The sequence below is a fragment of the Ranitomeya imitator genome, chromosome 5 (genome assembly GCF_032444005.1).
Source record: "Ranitomeya imitator isolate aRanImi1 chromosome 5, aRanImi1.pri, whole genome shotgun sequence".
Taxonomy (NCBI): domain Eukaryota; kingdom Metazoa; phylum Chordata; class Amphibia; order Anura; family Dendrobatidae; genus Ranitomeya; species Ranitomeya imitator.
The window spans coordinates 571,798,154-571,814,037 of NC_091286.1; the positions used below are offsets into that span (position 1 = coordinate 571,798,154).

The 15,884-nt window shown below is 41.2% G+C and overlaps 1 protein-coding gene across 2 annotated transcripts in view; it reads left to right on the forward strand.

The window, feature by feature from the left end:
• ST6GAL1 (ST6 beta-galactoside alpha-2,6-sialyltransferase 1) overlaps nucleotides 1–15,884 on the forward strand; it is a 346,442-nt gene that overhangs the window by 119,928 nt on the left and 210,630 nt on the right. For both annotated transcript variants that reach the window (XM_069727802.1, XM_069727803.1), the window contains 2 exons: nucleotides 8,482–9,098; nucleotides 10,303–10,400. In XM_069727802.1, coding sequence (XP_069583903.1) covers nucleotides 8,525–9,098; nucleotides 10,303–10,400 — 672 coding nt within the window. In that variant the 5' untranslated portion in view covers nucleotides 8,482–8,524. The remainder of the gene's footprint in view (nucleotides 1–8,481; nucleotides 9,099–10,302; nucleotides 10,401–15,884) is intronic.

Genomic DNA, 15,884 nt, shown 5'->3' on the forward strand with positions numbered 1-15,884 from the left:
TAGGTAGTTATAGGCGCAATCCACTGCTGCTTATAGTTGTGTGAGGATAGATCAGGTACTGCAGTCTACAAAGATTCCACGTCTCAGAGCTCGTCCTATTGTTTTTGGTTATTGCCAGATCTCTGTATGTGCGCTGATTACTGCACGCTGTGTTGCCTGATTGCCAGCCATAACACATGGCGCGTCCGAGGGTGAGTAGATACCGAATAAGAATATAATCACCCTCGGACGCGCAATGCTTATTTAAAACAGCCTTCCTTCCTATGAATCAGCCCTTCCGTGGTGTAGAGAGAGGTTGTGTTACACTCCACGGTGTTCCCCAGGTTGCCTTTCCTGAGCTTCGATCTTCCGGCTCTCGTTTAGTAGCTGTTGGAAACTACGCTGCATTAGGCCTACTAATTGTGTATGGGTGAAACAGTGGCGCATCTGCGGTCCCTCCTTCCACTAGGCCTCCTCTGACCTGTCTACTGCGGCCCGTGTACCCCTTGAACCAACCTAATAAAATATTTTAAAAATTAATTTGATTATAAAAAATAAGATCGTGTTGAGATCTCAAATGCAGACATTTTAACAATCAAAACAAACACACATCAAATATCTGGAACTGTACTACAAAGGTCCAACAGCTACAATTTCTTTCTCCTGCAAGAAGTTAACTGAAAGTTTTTTGGAGTTGTTAACACAGATATGGCATCCACCGAGTGTTGTCCTGTCGCGTCTCCTTTAAATTATTTCCAATAAGATGTTAAACTATTAATTTAATAAAATCAATAATTAAAAAATTAATTGAGTAAGTCAAAAGCACATTGCAAATAAACATTAATTACAAATCAAGAAGCATGGCGCGTCCGAGGGTGAGTAGATACCGAATAAGAATATAATCACCCTCGGACGCGCAATGCTTATTTAAAACAGCCTTCCTTCCTAAGAATCAGCCCTTCCGTGGTGTAGAGAGAGGTTGTGTTACACTCCAAGGTGTTCCCCATGTTGCCTTTCCTGAGCTTCGATCTTCCGGCTCTCGTTTAGTAGCTGTTGGAAACTACGCTGCATTAGGCCTACTAATTGTGTATGGGTGAAACAGTGGCGCATCTGCGGTCCCTCCTTCCACTAGGCCTCCACTGACCTGTCTACTGCGGCCCGTGTACCCCTTGAACCAACCTAATAAAATATTTTAAAAATTAATTTGATTATAAAAAATAAGATCGTGTTGAGATCTCAAATGCAGACATTTTAACAATCAAAACAAACACACAACAAATATCTGGAACTGTACTACAAAGGTCCAACAGCTACAATTTCTTTCTCCTGCAAGAAGTTAACTGAAAGTTTTTTGGAGTTGTTAACACAGATATGGCATCCACCGAGTGTTGTCCTGTCGCGTCTCCTTTAAATTATTTCCAATAAGATGTTAAACTATTAATTTAATAAAATCAATAATTAAAAAATTAATTGAGTAAGTCAAAAGCACATTGCAAATAAACATTAATTACAAATCAAGAAGCATGGCGCGTCCAAGGGTGAGTAGATACCGAATAAGAATATAATCACCCTCGGACGTGCAATGCTTATTTAAAACAGCCTTCCTTCCTAAGAATCAGCCCTTCCGTGGTGTAGAGAGAGGTTGTGTTACACTCCAAGGTGTTCCCCAGGTTGCCTTTCCTGAGCTTCGATCTTCCGGCTCTCGTTTAGTAGCTGTTGGAAACTACGCTGCATTAGGCCTACTAATTGTGTATGGGTGAAACAGTGGCGCATCTGCGGTCCCTCCTTCCACTAGGCCTCCACTGACCTGTCTACTGCGGCCCGTGTACCCCTTGAACCAACCTAATAAAATATTTTAAAAATTAATTTGATTATAAAAAATAAGATCGTGTTGAGATCTCAAATGCAGACATTTTAACAATCAAAACAAACACACTACAAATATCTGGAACTGTACTACAAAGGTCCAACAGCTACAATTTCTTTCTCCTGCAAGAAGTTAACTGAAAGTTTTTTGGAGTTGTTAACACAGATATGGCATCCACCGAGTGTTGTCCTGTCGCGTCTCCTTTAAATTATTTCCAATAAGATGTTAAACTATTAATTTAATAAAATCAATAATTAAAAAATTAATTGAGTAAGTCAAAAGCACATTGCAAATAAACATTAATTACAAATCAAGAAGCATGGCGCGTCCAAGGGTGAGTAGATACCGAATAAGAATATAATCACCCTCGGACGCGCAATGCTTATTTAAAACAGCCTTCCTTCCTATGAATCAGCCCTTCCGTGGTGTAGAGAGAGGTTGTGTTACACTCCAAGGTGTTCCCCAGGTTGCCTTTCCTGAGCTTCGATCTTCCGGCTCTCGTTTAGTAGCTGTTGGAAACTACGCTGCATTAGGCCTACTAATTGTGTATGGGTGAAACAGTGGCGCATCTGCGGTCCCTCCTTCCACTAGGCCTCCACTGACCTGTCTACTGCGGCCCGTGTACCCCTTGAACCAACCTAATAAAATATTTTAAAAATTAATTTGATTATAAAAAATAAGATCGTGTTGAGATCTCAAATGCAGACATTTTAACAATCAAAACAAACACACAACAAATATCTGGAACTGTACTACAAAGGTCCAACAGCTACAATTTCTTTCTCCTGCAAGAAGTTAACTGAAAGTTTTTTGGAGTTGTTAACACAGATATGGCATCCACCGAGTGTTGTCCTGTCGCGTCTCCTTTAAATTATTTCCAATAAGATGTTAAACTACTAATTTAATAAAATCAATAATTAAAAAATTAATTGAGTAAGTCAAAAGCACATTGCAAATAAACATTAATTACAAATCAAGAAGCATGGCGCGTCCGAGGGTGAGTAGATACCGAATAAGAATATAATCACCCTCGGACGCGCAATGCTTATTTACAACAGCCTTCCTTCCTAAGAATCAGCCCTTTCGTGGTGTAGAGAGAGGTTGTGTTACACTAAGGTGTTCCCCGGGTTGCCTTTCATGAGCTTCGATCTTCCGGCTCTCGTTTAGTAGTTGGTGGAAACTACGCTGCATTAGGCCTACAAATTTGGTATGGGGTGTAGAGACAGGTTGTGTTACACTCCAAGGTTTTCACCAGGTTGCCTTTCCTGAGCTTCGATCTTCATGCTCTCGTTTAGTAGTTGTAGAAAAGTACGCTGCATTAGGCCTACAAAATGGGTATGGGGTGGAGAGAGATGGTGTGTTACACTCCAAGGTGTTCCCCAGGTTGCCTTTCCTGAGCTTCGATCTTCATGCTCTCGTTTAGTAGGTGTCGGAAAGTAGGCTGCATTAGGCCTAAAAAATGGGGAATGGGGTGGAGAGAGATGGTGTGTTACACTCCAAGGTGTTCCCCAGGTTTCCTTGCCATTGCTTCGGTCTTCCGACTCTCGTTTAGTAGTTGTAGAAAAGTACACTGCATTAGGCCTAAAAAATAGGTATGGGGTGGAGAGAGATGGTGTGTTACACTCCAAGGTGTTCCCCAGGTTGCCTTTCCTGAGCTTCGATCTTCATGCTCTCGTTTAGTAGGTGTCGGAAAGTAGGCTGCATTAGGCCTACAAATTGGGTATGGGGTGGAGAGAGATGGTGTGTTACACTCCAAGGTGTTCCCCAGGTTGCCTTTCCTGAGCTTCTATCTTCAGGCTCTCATTAAATTGTGGTTAAATGGAACAACTGCATTTGGCGTACTAGTTGGTTTGGGGCCTACTATCGGTGTCTGCCACTCCTTGCTGTTCTCCTGGTTTCCTGTCCTGAAATTCCATTTTCAGGCTCTCGTTAAGTAGTTGTTAATGTTAGACTGCATTTGGCCTACTAGTTGGGTTGGGGCCTACTATCGGTGTCTGCCACTCCTTGCTGTTCTCCTCCACTGAACAAAGCTGTGCCGCCTGTTTACTACGGTTGCCAATTTTGAACTGCATTTCGACTACTTACTGATTTGGCCCTACTCTCTGTGTCAGCCTCTCATTCCAGTTGTCCTCCACTGCAATGCCCCCTGGTTATTCCTGTGTTACCAATTTTGAACTGCATTTAGCCCACTTTCTTCTTTGGGCCTATATCTGTGTTTCCACTTCATCGTGCCCATTGCCCAGCCAGTGATAGATGAGTCTGCTGGTACATTGACCCATAACGCAACATTCCCCGTGCACGCTACACAACAACATTGTGACCCTGCTGAAAGTCAGGTTGCTCTTCCCGCATACCATACCACCTTACACGGGGACAAAGAGGAAGGTGCAGATGAAAGTGCAGGTTCCTTCATCAGGTGGGGGGAGGAATACTAGTTGGCGACGTCACTGGCACAGGGCCTCTCATAGTACGCAAAAGTGTTGCTGCCGGTGGGAGGCGCCCCCGCCGTGCAAACACACCGCTGTACTTTGAGGGGCCCTGTGCCAGTGCCAATGCCAACGAGTGGGCCCCCCCTGCTTGCTCAGGTTCACAGCACTTGCAAAGTTGAAATACTTACCTCTCCCTGCTCCACTGCCGTGACGTGGTCCAGATTTCCTGGGCCCACTAATTACTTGAACCAGCCCTACCCCCCACAACTTTAGCCAAATGACCCCCAATTTCAAATGCCTTCCAATTATTATAAGGTAAATTACGCTTGACAAGCTTCATTAAGAAGAATGGATGGTATTGACATTAAAATGTGTACTCTAGGTGTTTTCCTGGCCCCCACTCACTGCCGACTATGCTGCCCCATTGACTTGCATTGGGTTTCGTGTTTCGGTCGATCCCGACTTTACGTCATAATCGGCCGATTTCACTCGACCCGACTTTGGACATAGTCGGGTTTCACAAAACCCGGCTCGACTCTAAAAAGGTCAAGGTCGCTCAACTCTAATTACCACTCATTTACCCCTGTCTTGATACTCCTGCTCATACTGCACACCCAGCTGCTTAATTGACCAAGCACATTAGCCAGCAAGTACACGGGGCCCAACCATCCTGTCAAATCAGCACTCAGCACTTTATTTTAGAGCTATCTCCCTTTTTCATGGATTCCTGCATGCACCCATGAGTACATTGTTTCCTTAATCAGTAGATAGTTCAATTACATTTATATATATATAGATAAATAAAGAAAAAAAAGAATATACATTTATTTATTTATCATTTTTTCACCACTATTTTCATCAGCCTTACTATCCAAACGGATGAACAATTACATTCATCTCTGAGCACGCTCCATACAGACTCGTCTAGTGTGTGAGTGTACACGATTCAATCTATCTCAGTTATTGCGCGGTGATCCGTTATTATTTACCTAAACCAGTATTTTTACAGGAGCTGGCATAGAGCCTGTTATTTTCACCAGCTGCATCTGAGATTCATTGTACTTTCTTTCTCGAGTAGGCAAGCGCCAGTGTGTATATCTATCTATTTAGTAGAGAAAAAGATAACAAAAAGCAGCACCAAACGAAAAATAAAGGGTGCAAAAAATCCTTCCAGGTATGTACCAAACCTCATGCTATAATCCAAAAAAGAGAAGGCAGCACTCCAATAGAAAAAAAGATATGGTTTATTGGCCCATGTGCGACGTTTCAGTCCAAAATGTGGACCTTTCTCTGCTTGAGAAATGTCCACATTTTGGACTGAAACGTTACACATGGGCTAATAAACCACATCTTTTTTTCTATTGGAGTGCTGTCTTCGTTTTTTTGGATTATATCTATTTAGTAATAATTAAATTTGTTTGGTGATCTGAAACATTTAAGTGTGACAAACATGCAAATGAATATGAATTCAGGAAGTATGTGGTTGGTAAAAGTGCACTAAACATAAATCTGCAAATAGTCTTATTGCACAAGGAAGAAAAAAAACACAAAACCTCAAGAATATTGTGCAACAGTGTAGTGACATAAGTGTCTAATGGAAGATAAACTTTAATGATAGTATCCATATAACCAGAAAGGTTATCAGAAATCCACCTGAGATTTCCATTGTAAATAATTATCACGGAGACTCTCAATCTTTTAGTAACAAACCAATGTCGGAAGGCAAAATACTGCACACCCATTCAGTCAGTCAGACAGGGCTTCAGGAATCATCAGTTTGGAGTAATATCAGCGCTTGAACTGAATTGGTGAATTGTGATTTATGTGAACCCTCCCTGAGTATTGTAACGGTGGTATGAATGAAATGTAGGACATATGGGTGTACAGTGCCTTGAAAATGCATTTTATGTGCTATACCAAAGCAAAGTAGCAAGTATTTGTGAAGTATATAGGACATTATATGTGTATAGTAAAACATGTGCAATTGCAATAATTTTCTGTAAGAATTTATTAATTTTCTGGACCAATTTCAAAGGTGCCAACACTTTCGGCCATGACTGTATACTACCTTGCCTCCCATCTATCAGGCTGCCCAGCTCCGCATCTGGTCCTCCGCTGGTTCCAGCTCTGGACACTTCTAGTCTCCTACCTCTTCCTTCGGTTCTGGCACTTCCTGTTCAGGGTGATCTCACACCTTGTGATGACATGAAGTCAGAACGTATCAACATAATTCACCTGAAATACTGACATGCTCGCCATCATGTTTTGCTCTCATGAAATCACAATGCGTGTCTTCAAAGGCTTTCCTAGTACAAGAAGTAACTGTGTAAGGCCGGTTTCACACGTCAGTGGCTCCGGTACGTGAGGTGACAGTTTCCTCACGTACCGGAGACACTGACTCACGTAGACACATTGAAATCAATGTGTCTCTGCACATGTCAGCGAGTTTTCACGGACCGTGTGTCCGTGTGCAAAACACGGAGACATGTCAGTGTTCGTGGGAGCGCACGGATTACACGGACCCATTAAAGTCAATGGGTCCGTGTAAAACACGTACCTCCCATAGGGGTGGAGCTGCATATTCATTACTGTAATCGGCGGCCCCACGTGACTGCTCATACAGAAGGTGCGGCGAGGACAGGACACTGCGAAAGAGCTGGGTGAGTATTTGAATAACAGCGGGCGGGCTCACAGGGGCTGGGAGGGGAGTGGGGACAAGGATCTTTATTTTAAACACGAGAAACAAAAAAAAAAGGATTTATCATATCTTCTCTACAGCAAACGCTGCTGCAGAGAAGATATGAATGGCGGCTTCAGCACCAGATGCAGGGGACAGCGCTTATCTCTAGCGCTGTCTCCTGCACGCTCCGTGTGGTACCCAGTCGGCACACGGGCGGAACACGTGTGCCGCACGTGTGCCACACTGATGTGCCACAGAAACGCACGGGCACACGGACACGGATAATTCCGGTACCGATTTTTCCGGTACCGGAATTATCTGGACGTGTGGGACTGCCCTAAAGTGTAGGCAGAAGCAGAAGAGGATGTTCCCTGTCATGAAGACTGGAAGAGACTAGAGCTGGAGGGAGCCAGTGGAGGACATGACTGGAAGATGCAGGCAGGACAGTAGAGCAGCAGGGCGAGTGTACTATTTTGTTTTAAACCGCAGCTTAACATTTTGCTTGATTTACAGGAGGCAAATACCCCACAAATTCAGATTCAGGCAAATCTAATTTTTTTTTTCAAAATTCACATGAATTCAAATGAATTCACATAGAAGCGAGTTGCTCATCTTTATTGCCCACCTTTAGAGCTTACCATGTACAATAAATAAAGGAAAATATGAGAGCTGGAAAACATTTTATTTAACATGGTGTATTATTTACACAGACCACAAAAATGTATAGATAATGGACCAAGCTCAATTAATATAGGTGTTGGGTGTAAATCTCTAGATCGATGTTAGACTACAGTATATTGTAATCACCAAACAGGAATCATGCCAGACAATATTATTATTAACACAAATCCCAAAGTCATATCAGCAGTACAAATTATGTCCGCTCCATACCATACACATGAAAATAGGAGAACACGGAGCATATGGTAAAGGTATATATAAACATCATCTTTATTGATACAAACGTTAAAAACCAGCATCAGTAATATGGAGAAAAAAATGGCAGGACCCTCCTCCTCTGTCTCCCCCTGTGCTGGTAAGCTGACCCTTTACATAAGCCGCGGTTGTAGGGACCATTCACTGTTGGGAGTTGCCTGGATCACTTGATATCCTGCTGACTGTTTGGCTAATCTTGTTACAAGTAGTAAGCACATTGGGCCTTTTTGCATCCCCTCTGTGTGGTAACTGCTCAGCACGGGGGTCACTGAGGGGTGGGTTTCTCCCCCCTGTCTTTCTGTTGATTGGAATATGTGCACCTATTGTATTACTGATTCTGGTTTTTAACGTTTGTATCAATAAAGATGATGTTTATATATACCTTTACCATATGCTCTGTGTTCTCCTATTTTCATGTGCAGACAATATTATGATAGGATTATCGAGAACAGAAGAGACTCTTGCACTAGTATGGACTGTGCTTTAATCCATATTATGATTAACGTGTAATGTTTTTGTAAAATTAAAATTAAGAAGATATTCATGATACTGCCAAATTCAGTGATTGTTTTTTCTTTTGTTTTTTGTAGATATTAAAGAACAACTTATTTAATCTTCTTTGCTTCTGTCACCATGGTTCGTATCTTAAGAAAACTAGGTCTTATCACTATAACCATCTGCATTTCGAGTTTTCTTTATGTTTGTCTTTTTCGACATCCAAAAACATTTGCCAATACTGCGGAAGATCAGTATGTATTAACAATCATTAGAGAATATGCTAAAGTTAATATTTCATTACCCAAAGAAAGCAGCTCAACATATGTCACAGAACAGAATACTCACTTACCTAGACCTACCTGGAAATCCATGTACCATAAACATTCACTGTGGCAAAAGCAGATAAGTTTCCGTGACCTTGCCCTAAGACTACAAAAACAGAGGAGATATTATCAAACTAAGAATATATACAAAGTTAAATATGAGGGCAAAATTGATCAACAGCACAAACCACACGACATTCTGTGCCAGCTTAAGCTCAAGGTGAACATAACAACATTGACGAGGTCTGACCTATCTGACAATGCCATTCCCTGGAGTCATTATCTACCCAACAAAGATGTTAATGAGGCGGTGGGAAAACTAAGACGGTGTGCTGTAGTTGCTTCAGCTGGATCTATGAGAGGTTCAAAGCTCGGACAGGAGATTGGTGAGTGGAACAGTTATGTAAATATTCATCCTGGTTACATAGCTTGTAAGACTTAAACAAGATCCATCTATGGTAGTTTTGCCTAGTCTTCCAAAAGTCAAAGTAAAGAGAAAAACCATTGTTAAAGGCTTGTTAAAGGGTCGATATTGACTTGTAGGATTGCTACTTGCAATAGGTGGCTTGGAATAAAAATTATGGTGTGTTGAAAGTTAGTAAAACTAACCAAGAAGCATTGTAAGATCTTCATTATAAGTGTTTGGAATTTCTAGGTTATAAGGAGGAACACATCAATTCAATGCAACTCACATTTACCTTGAATTTTACAGAAAATCTCTATTCACCAGAATTTTTTTTTTTAATTTGCTTCTGGCGATTGCAGTAAAATTTCCCCATTTTGCTGAACCATAAAGGGCCAGTATAGGATTTAAAATATCTTATACTGCTCTTCGTTGGTCCTACTCATAACTATTGTGCTGCTGCTCCTCTAATTGACTCTTACATCTTTTATTTTTTTGGCCTGTATCTTCTGTCTTGCTTTCAGTCGGGTCTTTCATTGACTAGGCTCCGCATGACATGCTATTGATGTGCCTTGCACTTAAATTGTCACAATAGGCAAACTGCAAGTCACTGATATGCATCTTGCTGCAAAAGATCAAGTGGGGTCTATAGAATGGAAGGCCCAGTTGGACAGAAGATAGAAGAGCCAATCAAAGGAATGGCAGAAGTGGGACAAGTATGAAAAGGGCCCAAGACACATGGTATAATATTTTTAACTTCTTCCCAGCTGATTCAATTTTCATCCGATTTATTCAATGTAAATTGAAATTCTTTCCTGATCTGAGCCAATCTACCAGAACTGAAGTTTGGCAGATTTGCTTAACTCTACTAGCTTGTCTCAAGACATGATATGTAGTATCTAATTTACATCATAGGATACTCATAAAAAAGATTCTTGGGGCTCACACCTATTGGATAGTTAATCATTTACCATAGATCGTTGAGTGCAGAATATCATCTGCAGCTTCTGTGATTCTTCTTTTGTCACTTATGATGTAGATCTATGCCACATAGATCTATAGTGTCAATGTAGACAAGCCTATCAACTCTCTTAACTTGAGATTGACAGTTAGAAGAAGACCCCATTTAAACACGCTGTAAAATGTATTGTAAATTTAATCTACGAGGTGCCTTTTTGCTTTTTCAGACTCCCACGATGCTGTTCTCAGATTTAATGCTGCACCTACAAAAGAGTTTGAGACTGATGTGGGATCAAAAACTACATTCCGCCTAATAAACTCACAGGTAAATTTATAGAAACTGTCAAAAACAGAACTCTCAAACAACCTGCAAACAACAGCACACTAAAAGACCTTATGGCTCCACAACTTTAGTAGCTGACAGAACTGCACCATGCATTCCACCAATAGGCACACGATGCCTTACTAATTCACATATTATTTGTAATAGGAGCTGATCTGCAATACTCTATGCGGGTTACTAAACAGAGTGATGGAAGTACACTGTTTACATCTGGCCACTGCAGATGCTAGTAACAGCTAATAAGTAGGGGAGCATAGTGAGTGAACCCAAGTGACATGACATTGATGATCTATCTAGAGATGACAACCATTATTATTATTATTATTATTATTATTATTTATTGTTATAGCGCCATTTATTCCATGGAGGGGTATACATAATAAAAACAAGTACAATAATCTTGAACAATACAAGTCATAACTGGTACAGGAGGAGAGAGGACCCTGCCCGCGAAGGCTCACAATCTACAAGGGATGGGTGAGAATACAGTAGGTGAGGGAAAATCCTTTAAAGGGTTATACTTGAGCAATGTGTCATGGTAAGACTGGAGTAGCCTTTAAGAGGGGTGGTTTAGTTGTATTGTTAGGGGGTGGTACCAGCACTGTACCTCTACATGCAAAGCAGGCACAGTAAAAGTCAAGAATAAAAATGAAAATAAAACTTCAATATGTCTGGTGCTCCAGTCACAGACTGGGCAAACTAAGATGAAAAAAAAACCATAAAAAGCAGGCAATAAACACTGTAAAACATCAGTTTATAAATTATTAATTGCTTATATTAATTTAGTTCTTAAGTTTCTAACGAGGGATTTTCGTGGAGATTCCTATTGTTCTACTTGGTAGTGTAGGGCCAAGAGTACCGGTATGTTGTCTGGGTGCTCTCCCTGTAATGCTGCTCTTTACCCACTCACTACATACACACACTTAGAGGCTTCTTACCCCTGTGGTAAGAGACATGGGGAGCAGTGCCAGGGCTGACAGCAGGCTTCTCTTCAAGAAAATGCAGCAGAGTTAGTGCCACAGATGAAAATAATAATAATCTTTATTTTTATATAGCGCTAACATATTCCGCAGCGCTTTACACACATTATCATCACTGTCCCCGCTGGGGCTCACAATCTAAATTCCCTATCAGTTTGTCTTTGGAATGTGGGAGGAAACCGGAGTGCCCGGAGGAAACCCACGCAAACACGGAGAGAACATACACGTGCACATTAGCAGAGCACAGTAGATGGTTGGCTGTTATCTGTAATAATCTACTTGTCCTGGAGACCTGAAATGTGGATTGCAGATTGTGCACCACTGAGCAGGACTCTGCCCATGAAAAATCTTCAACCTGTCCCATCATGTGGGTGAACAGCCCAGGTGATTGGTTGAGCAGGTGACAGAATATGAAAGCTGTGTAGAGTAGACAAGCCTTTCTATCCTAATCATAGGTTATCAATTCCCTTGTAGTGGTAATCTCCTTTAAACTAAAATTGAGTCTCCCTGCTGTTCTTTCTGAAAAGTTGGCAAATTTGCTTAATGGTTACTCCACCTGAAGAGGTAGAGTGCTTGGTGGTTACTCCCACACCTTGTGGGAACAGTGCTTCAACTAACAAACAGAGCGACAATATAATTGCATCAAATATTACTGCTTTTACTTGAGACTTAGTGGCCGAGTTATGCTTTAAGGTGGTCTAGGCTTTTAATTTTTTATATCATTGTTCAAAGGGATGCAGAGCTGGGAAAAGGTATTTTCAGCCCTAGGCAGATGAGGCGGTTTTCCGCTGCAGAAACACTGTGAAAACGCTAACAAAAAGCATCCCATTAATTTTAATGGCATTCTGCAATTGTTGTGCCTATGCTGCATTTTTTTCTGTAGCGGAAACACTTTGCGGAAAAAAATGCAGCATGTTCATTATTTCTACGGAATAACAGCTATTCCGCAGCCATAGGAATGCATTGGAATTCTCACTTACGGATGTGGATATGCCCACCATGCGTAAAGTGAGCCCTTCATGTGCAGATGGTACCCAGGATCTGGAGGAGAGGAGACTCCTGGGTACCGTATTTCTGTAAAAAAAAGAAATAAAATAAAAAATATTGCTATTCTCACCTTCTGACAGCCCCCGATCTCCTCAGCGGAGCACGTGGTGGCTTCCGTTCCCAGGGATGCATTATGCGAATCACCTGAGATTACGTCACGGTCACACGACCGTGACATCACAAAGGTCCTTCGCGCAAAGCATCTCTGGGAACGGAACTTACCGGGAGCGCTGCTGAGGAGATCGGGGACCGTCGGAGGGTGAGAATAACCATATTTTTTATTTCTTTAATTATTTTTAACGTTCTATCTTTTACTATTGATGCTGCATAGGCAAAACGCTTGTGTTTTGCGGGAAAATTCATGCGAATTCCACATGCGTTTTACCCACGGCAGGGAGTTGCGGAAATGCTGCAGACATTTCCGCAGCATTTCTGCAACGTGGGTACATAGCCTAACACCCACCCCATCATGTCCTGATGGATCCGGAATGAGCTCTGATGACCACTTTCACAAGAATTGTTAGCTTTTTCACAAAAACACACCAGTTAAAGGTAAAAAAGTGGTGTTGCTTAACAGGGAGTGTAATTTCACAGACATAGGAATGACTGATTTTTGGTGAACCATTTATATGTTACCAGGGACAAATAGCGATAGTGATCTCTGACATCCTATATGTTGTGTCTACCCCAAGGATAGTCATGGAAACCAATATAACTTAACTATAATAAGGCCCTTTGGTTTATGATATCCCCCCACAGCCCTTAATACAGTATGATGCTCCAACATCTGACTCCCAGGCCAAATAATTTAAGAGAAATAATAAAACATTATACTCACCTAATCCAGGCTCTCCATCTACAGCAGCTTTCATCTCATCTCCTATTATGAGCAACAGTGAATATAATATCAAAACACCTCCTGACGTCTCTTGCCTCCAACAGACCAAAGGCTGAAAGTAACTTGCGGCCTTCTGTAGTATCTAGTTGAGCAAGGATATGATTAATACTTTTCTTCTCCTATCTCTGCCATCACATCTTCAATTATATTCACTCCTTACTGGATGCAAATACAATTGATTGCTAGGAGGGATCGACGGCCAGGACGCAGGCAGAGAGCAGTGAGTGGTGTTAGTGATTTACTGACAAATCCCAGCTGTCACTGTGCAGAATGCTGGAAGCCGCAGGTCAAATGTAGTATACTAGCTGAGTGCCTATCCTTACCTAACTATCGTATTGGCCCTAAAGGGGTGTGGCTCACTACCAATTCTAGCCCCATAAGTGTGTTTGCAGGATGTTAACCTGGATAGCTCAACACAAAAGTTGTTATTTTATTATTTTAACACATTTCATGCTCTCAGGCAGTTTGGGAAAAACCTAGACAATGGTCTTTAAAGAGATGGTACCATTGCTAATTAGGGCTATGACTGAGACTTTATTGACCCCATAGTGGGAAGACCATGCTCTTGTTCCATAGACTGATGGGTGATGCGCAAGTTGTCACACAAATAATCACAGGTAATTACAAGTAAAGTCCAGGCAAAATAGTGACCTGGTGTCACCCTGCTGCAATGCAGGAAGGGGCAGGCTCCACTAGATGGCAGTAGAGTGGAAGCAGGACTGCACCTATACAGAGCTGGCCTGCAGTGCAGCAGTGAGGCTACCACAGGTGGCAGCAGAATAGTCAAAACAAGCTGGGTCAAATCCTAGACTGTAGCGCAGTACCAAAGGAATAATCAAACTCACGGTCAGATACAAGCCAGGGAGTCAGTAACGGTCTACAGTTAGGTTCTGTAGAAGGACGTAGATCTGGGGATTTATTATGATGGAATATAGGCTGAACTGGATGGACAAATGTCTTTTTTCGGCCTTACTAACTATGTTACTATGTTACTATGTTACAGCAGATAAGCCAAAAGACAGAAGCAGGTCAGGATGCAAGCTAAGTCAAAACCAGGGAGTCAGCACACTAATGGGAAACATGAAGTCCAGACGGGAATAGGGGAAAACAGAGACATGGGTTCAGACAGCAAAGCAGCAGGACAAATCAGAGCAATCAGAGTCGGCTACAGCAGCACTAGGCAAAAACCATAACTGACATCACCTGCAGGAAGCAGCAGCGATAAATAGCCAACCTGAACCCAGCTGGTGGCCTAGAAAGGTTAACCCTTGACATGACCAGACTGGGAAAACAGGAATCAAAACCCAGTCTGGATCATGACACCTGGCTATCACAATGACCCATAAGTGTGTCTAAACAGAGGTTCCTGACACCCCACAAAAAAAGAGGGGCAGCATGTGTCCTCTCAGAAAAGAACAGAAGTACAGAAGTATAGTATGACAGGCAAAATCCAGCACTCACTTTACCACCTGATTGTCAGTGGACCCTTGAGTTATGTTGGACCTTGAAATGTGTTGTATCTGTAAAGTGCTGCGCAATATGTTAGCGCTATATAAAAATAAAGATTATTATTATTATCTTAATAAATGGATATTATACTTGAATTCATTTGGACAGATCATTATATACTGGCAATGCTTCCTACACTTGTTGCATTTATTATTACATTTCCCTTTGTCATCCTGAACAAAGATTGAGCAAGCATAATGTACATTGGTGCATGTACAGTTCAGTCTCTCATATACACTTCACATCTCTTTTGTGCGTGAACTGGAAATATCTGATAGTTTACATCAGGACAAGTTTGCCTGAAAGGTAAAGAAACATTTTGTAAAATTTGCAGAATGTTCTATGCACATCTGTTATCTGAATGACCCTATTAATTATTAAGCTGGATTCTAATGTCAGAGATGTGCAACCTTTTTTTGCCCCTTCGATCTACCCAACATGCACAGGATAGAACCTCAGTTGGTCAAGAAAATGGATAAATAGAAATTTGAAGTTACGACAAACAAGTTTCCCATAACATATTGAATATAGCCACAGTATGTAGCTGCCCACGGTGCAGCTGGACATTTTATTGGAAAACACTTGAGTTCAAATCTGTAACTCAATTATTCAATTGACATATAAATGAAAGAGCTTTAAGCAACTACATCATTAATGACCAGTCCTTGCATAACATATATCCAAATATGGTAATGCCTAGATGAATGGCAACTTCATTACTAATATTTATCAAAAAGGAAAAAAGAAGTTATATGCCATAAAAATGTACAAATCTTTATTGAAACAAAAATTGTTTAAAAGCAATTAAAAATAAGTATGAAAGTAGGGATAAAGTGAAAAAAGCGACTCATTAATAGTAATGCACCTTAAGAAATACAATGTATAGAGTGGAATATTACAGGTTTGCGTTAAATAATAAATGTAAAAAAGGAAATAGCAATGAGATTCCTATAATAAATGTGAGCGGCCAAACAATAAATGCTTCAAAGAACAATATATACAAAGCATTCTCAAAAGGATAGTAAGAAATTG